Below are 19,165 nucleotides of genomic sequence, written 5' to 3' on the forward strand. Positions count from 1 at the left end.
CCCCCCCCGCCGCTGGCTGGGGAAGGGAGGGGGAGGCTTTTGAAGATGCCTTCCCCCCTTTTGCTTCCCCTTCTGACATCACTTCCGGTGATGTCAGGGGGCGTTGCATATGCTAATGAGCTATTATGCTGATAGCCTAGTAACTCATTAGCATACTGTATGCTAATGAGCTCCTGCAGCTCTTTTTCTATGAAATGACCCCTGATGGAGTGCAGTGGGGGCAAGGCAACCCAAATCCTCTGCCTGCCAGTTTTGGGAAGCTTTTGCAAAACCTGCGCAGTTAAGGCCAAGCTGAGTTCCTTGCAAGACCTCAGCTTTTTGAGGGTTAGGTCAAAATAAACCTCATTTGTTAGTGGTTTATTACATTTATATCCTGCCTTTCAGCCATCATAGAACTCAAGGCAGAATACGTGAGGTTTCCAGAATGTTACCCATCCAGATCAAATCTGTTTCTCTTTAGCGTACATGGGGTTCCCAGGAAGGTGTCCTGCAGGCAGGCCTATTCAGGTCTCCTCTAGAGCAGTGTCCTCATGTCTAGACAGCAAGGCTTGGGAGGGTTGACAGGCAAGGAGCGGAAACACAGGCTTGCGCCTAGTGGACGGGTTGAGCCAGCAACGCAGCCTTCCCAAGTCTCAACCTAAATAGGCTGGAAGGTAATCAAGCTCAGCTGCACTGCTGGCAGGGGTTGAGCTCCTGCAGCTGTGTTGTGCTTTGGCCAGGATCCTACAAACAAGCAGGGTTGCCAACCTCCAGTTGGGGTCTTGAGATCTCCAGGAATAACAACTGCTCTCCAGATAATAGAGATCAGTTTCCCTGGAGAATATGGCTGCTTTGGAGAGTGCTCTTTCTTGTATCATATGCCCAGTGAGCATCCTACCTTCCCTAAAACTCACCCTCCCCAGGCTGCACCCCCAAATCTACAGGAATTTCCCAAGGTGGAATTGACAACTCTGTGAATAAGTATCAGTCTCACTACCTGGCTCTCGGACAGCCATTGTGCCATTTTGCCTCTTCTGGGCCACTTTGGCCCAGGCCTTCTGTTGCTGCCATTCCTACAGGGAGGGGACAGGGCTTGAGTTCCATGCAGTGGAGGCATGGTGGCTATCTCAGGGGCTGGCAGTGAGGCATAACTTGCAGGTTCCCACAGGATGGCCTCTGGCACATCATCCCCTGGCTCCTTTGCCATATCAGGCCCTTCCTGATCCTGCTGATCTTCCTCAGCTAGTGACCTTGGTTGCTCAGGCTGTTCCCCTGAGGACTCCGCATTTGAGTCGCTGAGTTGGTTGGAGGGGGACATCACAGAGATCTTCATCTACCCTCCAGTTGTATGCTGGGACCTTACTGGATCTGAACTGCCGGATCTAAGGAGGCCTTGCAAAATCCTAACACTAGTTAATCCAGAGATGTCCAGGTTAGAATGTACAAACCAAGCAGCATATGTGGCTAAAATGAACAAGCTTCTGGTATGCTTCCAGTCTGGGGCCTTCTACCTGTGATCTAATCCCCAGTAAATTGTAGTTCCAATGCTCCCTCTAAGCTGTGGAGTCTTGTGAGCAAAAATTCTACTTTGCGAGCTACTGGCATTAAAGTTGTGAGTGAGCAATTTGACTACTGCATAAATTAGTTTGCTCTGGAGCCATCCTTCCTGAGCTAAGACAAAAATGTGTGAGCCGGAGACTAAAGAACTGTGAACTAGTTCACACTAACTCAATTTAGAGGGAACACTGGTCCCACCTGACTTGCAAGCCAAGCACAAGTAGCAACAATCCCCCTTTGAAACCCTACGTGTGTGAAGCCTTAACAATCAAAAGTGCCTTGCTATGGAAAAGAGAAGAGATCCTCATCCCTGTTTACTCAAGACAGCTAAAGCCTTGAGAAGATCACATTCTATAACCTTCTCAAGTTATAATTTAACTCAGCCTTCCTTCTTTATGCCTTGGGAAATCTGCAGTTTTTGATGCCATTCCTTGTAATAAACCAAAGTACAGCTGAGACTTCTGTGAAGCGTGCAAGTTTTTTCTGGCTGGGCATCCTAGCTTCCGTTCTGATATGGGGTGGAAGGGGAGGGAACATGCTGGTGGAACTTTTTGGTTTGCTGTGATTCAGACTACAAAAGTATCTTCTGTTACAAAAATTAAATGGCTGAAATGTGAAAAGAGCTGTATCAGAGTTCCATCAAGGCACCTGCTTACCAGCTGGACTTCTCTGGCTCTTGTAGTGAAGCTTTTAATACCTCAGGTTCCTTCACCTTTCTCCTTCTGAACAAAATTTGAGTCCAGTGGCACCTTTAAGGCCAACAAAATTTCATTCAAGGTATAAACTTTTGTATGCAAGCACATTCTTCAGATACACTGAGGAAGTATGCTTGCACATGAAAGCGTATACCTTGAATAACATTTTGTTGGTCTTAAAGGTGCCACTGGACTCGAACATTGTTCTTCTGCTTCAGACCAACACAGTTACCCACCTGAATCTTCTTCCTTCTGTTCTTCAATGGGGAGAGTATCTTTAAGTGGACAGAGGTGATGGGTCTTGTGACTGAAGCATGTACGATGTGTGCAATCGCACTGGTAAGGTTGCACGTATGCTGTGGTTCCATGCCAGTGCGGAAGGAGCCTAGGACATGGTATTGAGTGTAGATTCCAAAACACCCCAGCTTTCCTTTAAAAGAAAAAAATCCCCACAAATTTGTAGACCTTTTGCTTGAAAGACACAGAGTTCCTAGTGGGTCATTAAACCTTCCACTTTTGAAGAGTAATTCAAATAGAAGACAAAAGCCAAAGTTGGCACAAAGAGTACAGGTGAAGCATCTATGGGGTCTGCACAGGATTAAGGCTTCTAAGAACCCAAAGCCCTTTTCGTCCAGCTGAGTAATCGCAAATCTGGGGGGGGGGGGGCATGGCAGGCATTGCATACAGACCATCTTTGCAAATTGGTTGTCTTTTCTCTCGGCAGGCTTGCAACTGCAATCAGTACCTGAAGATCTCCAAGGAGAAAATGATGCAGCTGATGAAGCAGAGAGGCTTTTTGACAGATGCAGAAGAAGCTGCAGGTAATCTGAGGTTTCAAGCAATGACCTTGGGAATTTGCTAAAGGCTGAGTGTCTTGTGCTGAAGTGTAGGTCACAGTATTGCCAGCACAAGTCAGCTGTGAATGTTAGGCCTTTTTTTTTTAAAGAGCAAGCTTAAAGTCATGATTGCCAAGGAGGGCTTGAAAGTGTGTAAACTATTCCTGACAAGCCTTAAGGGGACTGAGCAGTTAGAACAGTTTTTCAGTGGTGACGACAGTAGTAATAATAATACAGCGTTTGCCCAGTACTTTCAATGTTCAAAACCTTTCACATACATTTCATTGCAGTCGTTACAACAGCTGTATAAGATAGACAAGTATGATTCCTGTGGTAGGGGAACAAGCAGGCCTGTAGCTACAGTGGGGCATTTTGGGGCCCTGCCCCCTAACTTCCTGCCAAGGCCCCACGACTTCCCCACCTCCCAGCAGCCCTGCCAGCTCTGCCCTGGGCTGGCAGTTGGGGGGAGGGGCTGTGGGTCCCAACCTGGTGGTGGCGATGGCAGTACAACCAGTGGGCAGGCCAGGTGGGGCTGGCAGGCTGTGGGTCCCAAGCTGGTGGCACAAGGCAGCTGTGGCGGGAAGTGGCACAAGGCAGCTGTGGCAGGCAGGCCGGCCGGCAGGCAAGGTGGGGCCACCAGGTGCAGGGAGGCAGAAAGGGTTTGTTTCAGTCACAGACAGCTCTCTCCCTTCCACTCCTGCCAGCTTGGGCAATCTCGGCTGCTGCAAACTGAGGGCAAAGCCCTCCTCCCTTCGAAATAAGCTTGAAAATCAAATGCTGGGCAGCGAGCACAGAAAAATGCGTCTCTGAACATGCACAGAGTTACCCATAGGAAGGCACGTTGTGGGTTCCTGGGGGTAGTAACTCACTGCACTTTGCATAGGGGTTAGAAGATGTGATCTGTTTAAATCTAAATCTTTAATGAACTCAGAGTCAGTGACTCCCATTTACACTCACCCTCCACAATATGGGAAATGATCCTGCCTGCTTCAACTGGCGAGCGTGAGGTTTTTTAATTTTATTTTTATTTTAACAGTGCCCCCCGATTTATTCAAAGGCCCCCTGAATTTAAAAATCCTGGCTATGGGCATGGGAAACATGGCTTTACTGCTTGTTCTCCCAGCTGTCTTCTGCCTTCCTTAGAACAGCAGCAGCAGAGGGTGATGCAGAGGAGCTTGTCCCTGTCCATTTGCCTAGTGACTTCTGGCAAGTAGGATCTCCTCCTGTTTATCAGGCCAGGAAAAGAGTTCATCCCTGTTTGTCTTTGGCCACCAAGAAGTGTGATGGAATGCTGTATTCTTCCCACCCTGTCCTGACAGAACTGAATCAGTGAAACTGTGGGTGGGTGCCCTTGTGGGAGCATCGGGGATTGTAGAGCATGTTAGGTTAAGCAAGTGCCAGGTAGTAACTTTGGATTCATTTATCTGAAAGAAAAATATCTAACTTCATGGGAGCCGTGCAGTTTATTTTGAGTTTGGAATACTTTTGAAGACCATGAATCCCTCATGGGCGTGCGTGTGTGTTGGGGGGCTGTCTCCCCGGCAAATTCAAGGCCAGAGCCATGGGGTTGGGAAAGAGGTTTGGGGGGATCTAGTTCCCCTCAGGAGTTTTCTAGGTTTCTTCCTAAATGTTCTGCTTTCATTTGTGAATAAAATGAAGAAAAAATAGACCTGTATCCCACCACAAGGCAAAATGGGCACATTATGCACAGAAGCAACCCATAGGTGTCGAAACTACATTTTATTATACTTTTAAAAACATATTTTAAAAAAACTAAACGTTTTCACTATTCTTAATAAATTTGACATTTTTAATTAAAAATGTTTTAAAATACATTTGAGGGTGTGGATCCTTGTTCCGCCTCTTAAATTTTAAAAAGTAAAAATTTCTAGCCTTCTTACAAAGTGTGCAGGCAGGTCCATGTTCCTACCCAGTTACACTGTAAAGTCAACCTTCTCCTTCTCTCCATTACTCTGCCCAGTCCATGCAAAGGCACCAAGATGACTGACAAGCTCTAAGCCCTTCTTTCTAAATATGATACGACTATATTTATTGTTGTTAGTGATACCATTAAATAACTGTCAGTGTGTATGGCTATCCATATTCAGTTTCTGGCTAGTTTTGCATTGATTCTGGCTCCCTCCCCACAATGAATTCATTTGTGGCCACATTTCAAACTGTGGCTTTTAACAGACTGACCACTGTGTAAGGAGAAGTTTTTCCCATGCTCTTTCCAAACTGGTGAATCGGCAGGCAGGGAGAGGGAAGCTGTGAGTCTGGGTATTTTCCCCTTCAACTTTTCCCATTGAAAGCTATTTTTCCTCAGCCTGTCGCCATGACCAACCAAGCCAGTTTAACAGGTTTCTCCATAGAAAGGGATTGGGGAACAGAGAAGCTTTGCTTTCTATGTTTCTTTATGCTCACCCCCCCACCCCAAAACATTCACTCTCTCTTGTCAGTGTCTCCCTGGAACCACAGGAGAAGCAAAGAAACTGGTGGGGAGGGGATGAAGGCAAGTACTGACGACCATTTGCTGAGTGGTAATGAGCACAATATGTTAGAATCCAGTTTGTACACGCACCACATTGTGGGTGCATAATCAACGCCTGTACAGGGGGGTTGGGATCAGGTACACTGGTCCCATCTCTTACCTATAACTGAGCGTGCTGGGCACACTTCGCCCTACATTTATTCATCCCTACACAGGCACAACCAGCTGCGCATATACAAGCTGTACAAGTACGGGCTCTGTCTCCATGATCAGGAACACTTCTTGATCCTGAGGGCAGAGCCTACACACGTAGGGTCCTGTACCCATATGAAGTGAACACACATAGGTGGGGTACATGGGCTGGTATACCTGGTCCCATTCCCCATTTATGCATGTTAATCCTGTACCCACATAAGTCATGTGCACAGGATTGTATCATCCTATGAAACTGAGGAGAGTTTTTACCACTCATGAGATGCAGACTTCTGGTAAAACAGTTGCCTGTCCTCTTGGTTGTCTTTATTGTCTCCTATTCATCAGGACGAAACTCTGACCCACTGTTGTCTTGGGTTTCTAGAGCCTATACAAAAACTCTTTTACAACACATTTGGCAATAGATATGTTTGTGTGGAATTTTTCTTTGCTACTTAATATGATAAAGATAACCAAGATGATCCAGCTTGTCATTGCCCTGGAGTGATTTTGTAATCTGAATGGTCTCCTGATCAAGTGTATTCAGGTGCTCTTTAGATGTTCTAGCATTGTCACAGGAGCCACTTTTCCATGGGATTGTCCATGTGGAAAGGGCCGGTTACATAGATCTGCCCTACCAGTCATCAGGTCCCTGTTCCTACCTGGGCAACAAAAATTGCATCATAAGATCTACCTGATGACCCGACCCACATGGTGAAGGGCTTTTAAACATTACAGGAGTACTGTGAAATAATCCTATGGAAAAACCAATCTCATGCCACATCCAAACATCTAAAAGACTGCCAATTCCTCCTACCCAGGTTGGTGAGTATACTCTCATAATGTATCTGTACCTGATCTGCCCATTCGGAAGACCAGATATCCTGGACTGAGCTCCTTCTCTCAGCCCGAGATAGCTTGATCACCTTTATCTATCCTATCAAATAGCAAGGACAAAATTGTCACAAATCAAATGTCTGGTAGAAGAGATGCTAAAATAATTGTTCTGATATGCTTCAGTAATACAGGGAAGCAGTGGAATGATAGGATTAGTCCAATAATAAAGGCAGCCGTCCTACTGAGTGGTTACATGGTGTTCTCTGATAGGCTACCATTTGGTCAGTGATTGTCTGGGAACCTCCACTGATAACCAAACTACCCTGAGGTGAGCTCTTATGCTTTTTTTACTGCACCTCTCTGTGGAACAGGATGTGTGATAGTGCTCAGTTTATAGCCACTCGATGTAAATCCTTGTCTGTATTCCCCAAAGCAAATGTTTAATGAAGGATATGTATTCATTGTTATCACATGCTTCTTCCAATTTTGATCCTCACAGCAACCTTGTAAACTAAACTAAGAGAGAGTCGCTGGCCTAGGGCCACCCAGTGAGGTTTACTGCTATGTCAGGATTTGAATCCAAATCCAGAATAATCTATTCTGCCACACTGGCTCAGGAAAAGCAATTGCTCTTGCTGGAATCCATCCCGATCCTGTATTTTCCCACGCCCATTCTTTCCCTCACCTTTTTTTTAAAAACACCTCAGCTTGCATGTTACTAAAGGACAATTAATCGTCATATAATTACTCATTTGAATTTTTACCTAAGGCTTTCTGCAGGGTTCCCAGGGTTTGGGAACTCTTCCTGCCCCTTCTTTTCTTTTTGGGACCCAATGTGTTGTCTGGTTTTTTGGCCAGAAATCACTGACAAGCCTCAACGGATCTACCTGTGGCTAGAATTCCCATCGTGGTGGTCCTGAGGCTATGGAGGAAGGGGAAGAGAAAACCAGACTGGAAAACAGTGGACGGGGTTGCTGAATTGCTTTCATCCTCCAACCCCATTACCACTTCAGACCCCTTTTTGGGGCTTTACCACAGAATTAACCCAGCTTTGCCAGCAAGTTGAAGGGCATGAATCCTCCAAATTTACATATACTAGTGATGATTTGTGACACTTTGATAGTTGGTGTAGTCTGTGTACCAGTGCCAGGATGCGACATAAGGAGAAAGCCTCTGTGTCCAGTCCGTTGACCCTCCTGGGTCACTGGTTATATGCTGGGTGAAACAGGGTGTTGGTCAAGATGGAAACTGCTCTGATTCAGCACAGCTCTTCTCATTTTTGTAAGTGTAACCCTACAGTCAAAGTAGACAAACTATCAGGAGGATTTTTAAAAATAGCCATGAGAGGCAGGGTGGGATTAATCCTTTCATCTCTGTACCATTTTTCTGATGTCTGTGCCTCCCTCCCAAAAAGCTGCCATTTGCACCACAAAGGAAAACAGATCAGTAGCTGTATGGTGCTTGTATCTTTCCCCCATGGAGCAAAAATCAGCTTCAGAGAGACCAGCTGAGGTCAGGAAAATAGCAGGACGGTTAGCCCCCCCCCCCAATTCTGCTGTTCCAGTTCAAATCAGGGAGACCCCACTGCCACAGAAGCAACTTGCTCTTTAGACAATCAAAGGAGATCTGTTCAGAGTACCCAGTTCAAACCTTGCTCATGTTGTAAACACGTTAGGTGACCTTAGAGAAGAAGCCTTCTGATTGAATCTGAGCCCTTGGATGTAGGGATGGGCACAAAGCAGAAAAATGCAGTTCAGTTCGTGGTTCATGGTGTGCCTGGTTCGCAAACGATGAACTGTCATGAACTCTTAGATGTTAAATGAACCAGTTCAGTTTGTGAGGTTTGTGATGTTGTAGAACACACACACCCCATGTGGTAGAGACACCAAACTCACAGGGGATCTCCGGCTGACTCTCTTCTACCTACCATCCAGGTTTGGTGAGGATTGGATTTATGAGGTCAGAGTTACAGCCTCCCAAAGAAGGTGCCCACATCCTCCATTGTTTCCAATGGAGGAAATAAAACAGCAAAAAAGCACAGACAATAGAAGCACCGTAGAACAGAATCAAAATCCCAGAGAATCTCTGCAGCAGAAACTGAAAGTGGGGGGCATTTTTGCAATGTGCCCAACAGAACCAGTGCCACTGTGGCACTGCAAATCCAACAGGACTAAGGTGAAGCCAGAGAATCTCTGCAGTCGAAACTGAAGGGGGAGGGGGTCATTTTTGCAAGCCCAGCAGAACCAGTACCACTGTGGCAGTGCAAACCCAACAGGACTAAGGTCAAGCCAGGAAAGTGTTTTTTGGGGAAATGTCAGGTGCAGCTTCAAAAATGTATAGAATGGACCCCCTGCAAGCTACACACCAAATGCACGGGGAACCTCACCCTGCTACCCACTCTTCTACAATCTCTCCAAGTTGGGGATGGATTACATTTTTGGGGTCCCAATTACGGAGTCTCCCACATTTATAACCTCCCATTCCTCCTCAGTTCCGTGAGGATGAAAGTGGGTGCAAAGGGTGCTCATTGTGGGGGGGGGAAGAAGTCCTCCACATCCTGCATGCCACAGACCCTCCGTCCCCAGGCACCTAACCCATCCTGTTAGCTCACTGGAGCCTGGCCCTTGCAGGGCATCACCAGGGTCTCAGAGCCTCCATCCCCTGATCTGTTCCTGGGGCTCTCCAACAAAGCAAAAGAGTTGTTAGCACTGCCCAGAGACACCAGCAGTTGCTAACACTCTTTGGAGAGGAGGAGTGATTCAGAGGGTGTGTGTGTGGGGAAGCCCACAGTTTGGAAACATTTTTGCACCTCCCCAGTGACCCCTGTGTGGCAGAGCACCAGGTGTGCCACACCCATGTCTGGAGAGGTGCAAACCCCCAGCACTTTTGTCCAATCTGCATTGGTATTTCCCACCACTGTGCAAATGATCTCACATCATCTCAAAAATTTCTGCCTGCATTTCATGCTGCATCCACTCTCCTATTGTTTCATCTCAGCATCGGCTGTCTGCATCATTTATTGCCATTTAGTGGTGACTCCAAGGTCACTCCTGCCAACCTAGCAGTTTGAAAACAAGAAATTGCAAGTAGATAAATAGGTACCACTTCAGTGGGAAGGTAACAGCGTTTCGTGTGCCTTGGTGTTTAGTCATGCCGGCCACATGACCTCGGAAATGTCTTCGGACAGTGCTGGCTCTTCGACTTTGAAACGGAGATGAGCACCGCAACCCTAGAGTCGGACTCGACTGGCTTTCGAGCAAGGGAACCTTTACCTTTACTTTACCAAGGTCACTATGGCATCTCACCGCCTTATCTGAATGTGGGTTTAAAGTGGTACAACTGCTCCTCCCCACCATCGAGCCGCTGTGAGCAAAAAGCAGACAACTGGAACTGAATTCTCCCCCCCCCCAATCTTTTCTAAGGAGATACGCAAATTGTCACAAAGGAAACAAGTTAGCTGAAAATCCAGTTGCCTGTGTTTAAAAGTAGCCAGGGAACATTTCTCTGCCATCCTATGGGGTGGGGGTTGGAAGCACACCCACCCCTGAACCATTTGATATTTCCTGGGGCAGTCTCCAGAACGCCCTGCCTGCCAACTGCTGGGTGTTTTGTATTTTTTACCCAGCTCCTTCCGTCTTTCCTCCCCCCCCCCCTCTGCCAGGTCACCTCCTTTTACTTTCGGGGGGGGGTCGCAGGTGGCATTTCTTCCCCACAGCGCCCTGCCGGTGCGTCTGGGAGGCCGCTCCTCCCCCCTCTCTCACCGCGCTCTCCCTAAACAACTTGCGTGTGATGCAGACAGAGGAGAGCTCACAAGGGATACATGAAGGTTTTAGGAATCAATTTTCCTATACAAGGTGGACCACCCTCTAAGAGGTCAAAAGAGCTACGTGGAGGGCCCAGGGATCAGTCAATCGCCTGATTGGCAAGATGATTGCTATGGATGGCCAGGCCTTCTCCCTCATGGAGGACGTGGCTGCAAGGGAGGGGATGAGGAACTCCACCTATGCCATGATTGCGTACGCCACGATTGGTGAAGCCGAAGAGCATGATGCAGGATGTTATCCTCTCCATGACTATCCTGCACAGGGAAGAGGAGCTCAGCATCAGCTCCAATGATTGGGGGACCCTCTCCCAAATGGTACATGTCCTCAAGCCCTTTCAGGACACCACCAATGTGCTATGCACCCATACAGCCAGCCTGGGGCAAGTCATCCCCCTGATTTGAGGGCTAGACCAGATACTGGCCTCCACAATGGAGCCAGGCCCCGAGGGAACAACTATTCTCCCACAGGTCAAGGCAGTGAGGTTACAGGTGGGCATCAACACCAAGTTTCATCCTCTCTGCAAGAAAGAGGAGTACTGCAAAGAAGTGTGGAGCCTGCAGGCCAACAGACGTGGCCAGAGAGAACAGCGGGTGGAAGAGGTTGGGGAGAAGGAGGAGGAGCCCTGCTTCAAAGAGCCCAACCAGAGAGAAGCCCTACTACTGGTTGTCAGAGGTGAACTGAGAGGTCAGCAGCAGGGGGGATGCCAGGCATGCAATGGTGGAGGATTTGGCAGAGGTGATGGTGAGGGAGTACCTCACCAAGTCCCCTGAGCCTGCCGACACCGATCCCCTGGAGTACTGCTCACACAAGGCTGTCATCTGGCTTGACCTTTCTTGCATGACCATGAGCCCTGAGTCCACCTAACACCCAAACCTCAGCTAGGATTCCCATTCCCCAGGCTGGGGTGGGGAATCCCCCACTTTTTGGGCCCCACCCCCAAACAGCAACATCACACGGAAGTGATCTCATCATGTCAGGGAAGTCACGTGCAATGCTCCCTCTAAGCTGTGGAGTCTTGTGAGCAAAAATTCTATGTTGTGAGCTACTGGCATTAAAGTTGTGAGCGAGCAATTTGGCTACTGTATAAATTAGTTTGCTCTGGAACCATCTTTCTTGAGCTAAGACAAAAATGGGTGAGCCGGAAGCTAAAAAACAGTGAACTAGCTCATACTAATTCAGCTTAGAGGGAACACTGGACGTGGCGACGTTCTGCTTTGGGGGCAAAACTCTATGGTTTGAGGACAGTTTTACCTTAGAGTTTTGCCCCAAAAGCAGAGCATTGCCACACAGCATCCTCGCATGATGCCATCCTGTCAGGGACATCGTCTGATGTCCCTGCCCCCTTTAGGAACATCCCCCACCCCCCCTGCCAGCATGAAGCTAGGATATGGCAGCCCTAGTCCCAGCAGGGGAGAGGAGTTCACAGGGGTCCTTTCCTGCAGGGGCACACAGGAGCAGAGCTCCGGCAATAAAGAGCCCAGGGGGCGGGCACGTAAAACAAGCCCCACCCCCTGCTCCCAGCAGCCCTCAGTCAGAGCAAGAAGCAGCCAGGTAAGTTGCAGAGCTCCCCCCGGCTCCCCGGTCCAAAACAGTCCAGTGGCACCTTTAAGACCAAGTTTTATTCAGGTACAAGCTCTCCCTCCTCTATGAGGACAGATCTGCACCCCCCCCCAATAGCTAGCAATCCAAAACAGTCCAGTGGAGCCTGAGCGGTGGGTGTTGCCTTCTGACACACTTCCGGTGATGTCAGGGGGTGTGGCATATGCAAATAAGTTATGCTAATGAGTTATGCTAATGAGCTCCTGCACCTCTTTTTTTACAAAATGACCCCTGGGAGTTCACAATCAGGAAGGTTTAAAATGTGGGCCAAGGCACTCAGTAGCTAAGTCCCTCTGCTCAGCGTGAGCAGAGAGACAGGGTGGCTCAGTGCCTTGAGTCCACCTAACAGCCAAACCCCACCAGGGGAGAGGTGTTCACAATCAGGAATAAATGAATGTGCTCTGCTTTTAACAAGTTCCCTGCCTCTCTAACTGCCAACAGCCAACAGAGGAGAGGATGCAGAGCTGAGCTGATATATAGCATTCTGATCCCATAGAGCAGAATGGGAACTCTGTTATTGGCAGCCAGCAGTGCCTGTTAAGCTTTGAAGAGCTCATATTGGTGTTTCCACGGCTGGAGAAGTCTGCCTCCCCCCATTGCTCTGAAGCTTTCTAAACATTTTAATTGAGTGGAGACATTCTGTCTGGAAGCGTTTCCATTCACAAATCACCACGAACAGCCTAGAAGTTTGTGGAATGTTGTGCCAGTCGCTCTTCCACAAACTTCACTTTACAAGCCGCAAACTAGCCAAAATTTGTCACAAACTTTAGTTCGTGAGCCAGTTCATGCCCATCCCTACTCACATGTGTAGTGTAGGAACAAAGATACCACCTTACTTCACAGGGTTGCTGTAATGAAATCAATAAGACAGTGTAGGGTCAATACTTGGAACATTCCAAAGTGCTACATAAGTGATAAAAGTTATCTTTATTATTGTAATAAGCAGACAAAGTGCCCATCATTAAGATGAGCAGTGTGTGGGAGAGGAGGTTGTATTTTGGAAGGACCTGCAGGGGACAGGGAGGCTTGCTCTGAGCACAGCTACAGGCTAATCCCCAGGTCATTCAGTAATGCTGCCAAAGGTTTCTTAAGCACAGCTCTCTCTTTCTTCCCTATGAGCATGAAAGGGCTTGATGCTGGGCTTCTGGGTGCCCTGGATTCATCCAGCTAAGCTGCCTGGAGATAATGGACATTGGTCTGATCCAGCAAGGAAATCCCTATGTTCTTAAGGTTCAGGAATTATTAGCCATCATCACGTAGTGTAACTTTCATGCACATACATCTTCATGGCAGTTACTGACTGGCTGGCAGTCAGTCAAGCAGGAGAGGGCTGTCGGGAGCACCAGGTGGGCTTCCTGGAACCATCTCATTGGCCACTGTGGGAAGTAGGTGGCTGAACTTCAGCCTGATCCTGCAGGGCTCTTCTTAAGTCCTTGCATTTGAATGAATTCAAGGGAGTATGATTGGGTTGGGGGAGAAAGCTACTCCATTTACCTGGACAGTCCTTGAGCTGGAGTTGAAAAGCACACTCAACCATTAAGAACATAAGAACATAAGAGATGCCAATGTTGGATCAGGCCAAAGGCCCATCCAGTCCAACACTCTGTATCCCACAGTGGCCAGAAATACCAGTGCCATCAGGAGGTCCACCAGTGGGGCCAGGACATTAGAAGCCCTCCCACTGTTGACCCCCCCCCAAGCACCAAGATGACAGAGCATCACTTGCCCCAGAGTCCCTATCTATACCTTGTGGCTAATAGCCACTGATGGACCTCTGCTCCATATGCTTATCTAATTCCCTTTTGAAGCCGTCCATGCTTGTAGCCGCCACCACTTCCTGTGGCAGTGAATTCCAAGTGTTAATCACTCTTTGGGTGAAGAAGTACTTCCTTTTATCCGTTCTAACCCGACCGCTCAGCAATTTAATGGAGTGCCCACGGGTTCTTGTATTGTGAGAAAGGGAGAAAAGTACCTCTTTCTCTACCTGCTCTTTCCCATGCATAATCTTATAAACCTCAATCATGTCACCCCTCAGTCGTCGTTTCTCCAAGCTAAAGAGCCCTAAGCGCCTTAACCTTTCCTCATAGGGAAAGTGTTCCAACCCTTTTATCATTCGAGTTGCTCTTTTCTGCACTTTTTCCAAAGCTATAATATCCTTTTTAAGGTGTGGTGACCAGAATTGCACACAGTATTCCAGATGAGGTCGCACCATTGATTTATATAGCGGCATTATGATATTGGCTGATCTGTTTACAATACCCTTCCTAATAATCCCCAGCATAGCATTGGCCTTCTTTATTGCAGTCACACACTGTCTCGACATTTTCAGTGAGTTATCTACTACAACTCCAAGATCTCTCTCTTGATCTGTCTCTGCCAGTTCAGACCCCATCAACGTGTATTTATAGTTAGGATTTTTGGCTCCAATGTGCATCACCTTGCACTTGGCCACATTGAACCCCATTTGCCATGTTGACGCCCACTCGCCCAACTTTGACAGATCCCTTTGGAGTGCCTCACAATCCTCACTGGTTTTCACCACCCTGAACAACTTCGTATCATCCGCAAATTTAGCCACTTCACTGCTTACTCCCAACTCCAAATCATTAATGAACAAGTTAAAAAGCAGTGGACCAAGTACTGATCCCTGTGGTACCCCACTGCTTACCCCCCTCCACTGGGAGAACTGCCCATTTATACTCACTCTCTGTTTTCTATTAATTAGCCAGTTTTTGATCCATAAAAGGACTTGTCCTTTTATCCCATGATTTTTGAGCTTACTTAGGAGCCTTTGATGAGGAACTTTATCAAAAGCTTTCTGGAAGTCAAGGTAAACAATATCTATTGGATCCCCCTTGTCCACATGTTTGTTCACCCCCTCAAAGAACATTAACAGGTTAGTGAGACAAGATCTTCCCTTACAGAACCCATGTTGAGTCTGCCTCAATAGGTTTTGTTCATCTATGTGCCTACTAATTCTTTCCTTAATAATGGTTTCCACCAATTTACCCGGTATCGACGTCAGACTGACTGGCCTGTAATTTCCCGGATCTCCTCTGGAACCCTTTTTAAAGATGGGAGTGACATTAGCTACCTTCCAGTCCTCAGGAATGGAGGCAGATTTTAAGGAGAGATTACATATTTTTGTCAGGAGATCCACAAGTTCACAATTGAGTTCTTTCAGAACTCTCGGATGTATGCCATCTGGGCCTGGTGATTTATCAGTTTTTAAGTTGTCTATCAGTTTTAGGACCTCCTCTCTCGTCACCTCAATCTGACTCAGGTCTTTCAACACCCCTCCCGAACTGGGTTGGGGGAGAAAGCTACTCCATTTACCTGGACAGTCCTTGAGCTGGAGTTGAAAAGCACACTCAACCATTGCTTAATTGTGCCCCAGACTGCATGCATTGGGGTCGTGCTAGAGTATGACAGGACACTGGGGCTTTCATGCAGGAAAATTATGGGGAGGGAGAAGGAACCGTTGCAATGCATTCTTGTCTAGTTCACATGTGAGAATGACCTGTCTGGATTGTTATTTGTCTTGGCTTTGCATCTTCCAGTTCTGGCAAGTGGACCTGGGTACAAAATTCTGGTCTGGCCAGTCAGATGTTAGCAGTGGCCACAGCACACAAGTGGATGCCGAGACTTAGACTAAAAGGGGCAAGAGATCTCTGGGGTGGAACCCTTTGCGGACTGACACTGTAATTGTTGCTTTCAGACAGGGGTGGCCCACGTCATGCAGAGTCCCTTGTCCCTGTGTTGTTCACCCTTATCTGGTAGCAAAAGATAACCAGGCATCTTGGGTTGCCTGAAATCCTTGAGCCCAGGACTTTTTCTCAGGCTCGTAACTTCTCTTATCAGGTGTGATCTTTCGCCAAGGAAAAGGTTCTCAGGGACCTTTGTACTGCCAAGAATGCTCCCAGGGTGTGTTTTTAAAACTTGAACAAAGATTTTACTACCCACCAGCACTCTCTCAAAGTACACTCACTCCTACTGGAACAGGAATTCAGCATCTAGCAATCCTCTGCTTTCACTGGAGTGGGGGTGGGGCAGAACAAGTTCAGATCCCTCATGGTTGCAAAGGTGGCCTTGAAGGCAGTGCTTGAAGTTTTGGAATGGAAGAGGGAGAGGGGTTTGCAGTGGTCATTTAAATGTGTAATTCCAAGGCCTAGCATTACTTGTTGGCCCTCCCTAGAAGCTAGGGCTGCCAAACTCCAGGTGAGGCCTGGAGATCTCTCTACAGAGATCAGTTCCCCTGGGGGAAAACTGCTGCTTTGAAGGGCAGACTGCATAGCATTATACTTTGCTTAGATTCAACCCCTCCTCAAATCCCACCTTCCACATGCTTCGCCCACAGATCTCCAAAAATTTCCCAACATGGAGTTAGCAACCCTATCAGAAATAGAATAAATTATGAAAATTAAGCAGATGTATGCAAATCTCATTTGCATACTTTGTACAGGTCAGAGAATTCAGTTTTCCTGTGCTAATAAAAGCCAAATACTCTTGCTGAGATTCTCCCCCCCCCCATTTCTCTTGACATAAAAGCACCTACTCAATTCACATAGCAAAATAAAACCAACCCAGATAATTATGCCAATGTAAGATAATTTATTCATCTTCAGATCCTTATGGAAAAGGGGTACAAGGTACTGTATATCTTTGCAAACTAATCCCTATGGCCATGAGGGTTAGAACTTTGCATTAGTTGTATTTTTTTTTAAGAAAGGAAAGCTGACATAAAGATGCTAAATTGCATGCACAATCCTAAATTTCACACCAGAATGATATATGATTTTTGTGTATTGTAAAATGGAGTGCACAGATAGAGTAGTAAAAGCAAGGAATAATTACTATTTTAGGATGGGGGGAGGGAAATATTTATAAAAAGGAGAAAGACAAGTCATGATGGCCACAAAGCATGTGGCTTCTCTGGAGAGTGCCACTTCAAAGAATCAAAAACGCAAAATCACTTCAAAGTAACTGTTTTTCAATGGTGAGCTTGTAAAGCTTTCTCTCACCCCCCCCCCAACTTTGGAGGGAATTCTTTTCAAAGGCCTTTCAAGATGCCCGTCTCCCTTCTCCACAGCCCATTTGAAAAGGCCACTGGGGGCCAGTCCACAGAGTGCCAGCAAGGCAAACAATCTTAGGAGGGCAAGGGGGTCTCTGCGAAAAGGTCATCTCTTTGCTGCCTCCTGAGAAACAAAGGGCGTTCTTTAGGAAGGGGCACTGAGTTCGGGAAAGGGGGTGTGGGAGAAGGAACTGCTCTTTAAGGGAGCAGTCTCTCTCTCTCTCTCTCTCTCTCTCTCTCTCTCTCTCTCTCTCTCTCTCTCTCTCTCTGCAGTAAGTTTTGGGAGGAGGAGACAGGTGAGAGTGATTATACATAGCAAAAAAGTTGGTTCCTAATAGTAATAATAATAATGGCATATATCTTGCTTACTTCAGGTACTGCAGTGCACTTCATATCTGTTTTCTTGGCCCTCCATAGCCTAGTAATTACCAGTAGATCAATTAAATAACACCCAGAATAACTATCTTCAGAGGCTGCCTGTTGTGTATTTGCCCTGGAAGCTTGATGGCTGACTGTGGGCCAGTCACAATACTCTCAGCCCTAACCTACCTCACAGAGTTGTTGTAAGATAAAATGGAAGACAGGAAAATGGTGTAAGCCACTCTGGGTCCTTGGTAAAGAGAAAGGCAGACTATAAATGAAGTAAACTAAAACAAATAAAACAATCTGTATGAGACAATGATCTTGTACTCTCTCCCCCCCCCCCCGGGCATCCAGTCAAGGTAACTGGAAGGAGGTCATCCTAAACCAGGGGTCTGTGTAGATGCAGCAGGCAACCTGACCTGAGGGCAGCAAATTCTGTGCACAGCAGAATTCTCAGAACAGACAGATTAGATTGAAGCACAGCTAGTTAAGCAAATCATGTAGAGATGCCGTGGACAGCCTCCTCTGTGGGTGGGTGTCAGCCGTGAATAGCAGAGAGCAGCGCCTGCCTATCTCTTACTTTCTCTTACTTTCTCTTTCTGCAGGGGAATTGTCAGAAAATCCCAATGTAAATTTTGAGGCTGAAGATCTCAAACTCAGCTCTGGGCGGCCTGTTTATAGTCCAAACTGCCAGTGGCTGGAGGAGTCTGGCCTGGACACCGAGTCAGCACTGCTGCCCAATGGTACATCCCTGAAGATCGAGGCCATCCCCATTGGGGTGCTCTCCAAAGAGGACTTGGCTTACTTCTACTGCTGCGGCCAGTGTGGCAAAGTTTTCTGGGAAGGGTCTCACTTTGGACGCGTGGTCTCCCAGTTCAAAGAAGTGCTGGGCCTCTCAGAAGACAGCCGGAGTTTCTATGAGCAAAATTAAACTGGCGTAGGCAGAGTGGCAGAAAGGGACAAACTTGTGGGCTTTTACCATCAAGAGTTACCACAGACTATATTTTGGTTTTGATCAGTGTTCATGTGCGCAAATATGGCGGGGAGGGGGAGACTGGTTATTGCAGGGTTCACTCTGCCGGGATGTACATGCTGTCAAAAAAAAGGGGGGTTAACACTGTTGATTTAAAAATGCATTAAATCTATTCTGTCTCGTTTATTTCTAGTTGTGTCCTGAGACTCTGGGAAAGGGGGCCAAAGTAACACTTTACTTCTGAACGAGGAGACATAAACCACCTGGGAGACCTTCCCGCTCTTTCCTGCTAGATTCAAGTTCAGTAGCATCTTAAGAGACTAACACGATTTCCAGGGTATGAGTCTTTGAGAGTCAGAGCTCATAAATCTTGTTGGTCTCTTAGGTGCTACTGGACTCAAATCTAGCTGTTCTACTACAGACCAACACTTTCTGAAACTATCCACTATTTCCAGAGGTCAGGGTGGGGGGGAACCCTGTCTGGAAATATTTCAAATTTAACCAGATTATTCTTCCTGACTGGGCATCCTGTTTGATGTTCTGGGAAGGATGTCCTATGCAAGGTACCCCTTAATCTGAGTAATTTTATCAAAGAACACAAGCAGCGTTTACATGTGATGCTACTAGGGCTGCCAAGTGGGGGCGGGTGGCGGGTAAACCTCCGCTTTGGAGGCCCGATTTCCACTGCCACAGAATCGGGCCCCGGGGGGAACTCTGCCCCCCGAAGCGCAGCGTGGCTGCGTCACCA

The 19,165-nt window shown here is 47.2% G+C and overlaps 1 protein-coding gene across 1 annotated transcript in view; it reads left to right on the plus strand.

The window, feature by feature from the left end:
• EXD3 (exonuclease 3'-5' domain containing 3) overlaps positions 1 to 18,549 on the plus strand; it is a 217,408-nt gene extending 198,859 nt beyond the window's left edge. Inside the window, exons 20-21 of the mRNA XM_015416778.1 lie at positions 2,956 to 3,052; positions 18,050 to 18,549. Of these exons, the coding sequence (XP_015272264.1) occupies positions 2,956 to 3,052; positions 18,050 to 18,375 (423 nt within the window). The 3' untranslated portion in view covers positions 18,376 to 18,549. The remainder of the gene's footprint in view (positions 1 to 2,955; positions 3,053 to 18,049) is intronic.
• The last annotated feature ends 616 nt before the right edge of the window (positions 18,550 to 19,165 follow it).

This window comes from Gekko japonicus, unplaced genomic scaffold (genome assembly GCF_001447785.1).
Source record: "Gekko japonicus isolate JY-2015 unplaced genomic scaffold, Gekko_japonicus_V1.1 scaffold140, whole genome shotgun sequence".
Classification (NCBI taxonomy): domain Eukaryota; kingdom Metazoa; phylum Chordata; class Lepidosauria; order Squamata; family Gekkonidae; genus Gekko; species Gekko japonicus.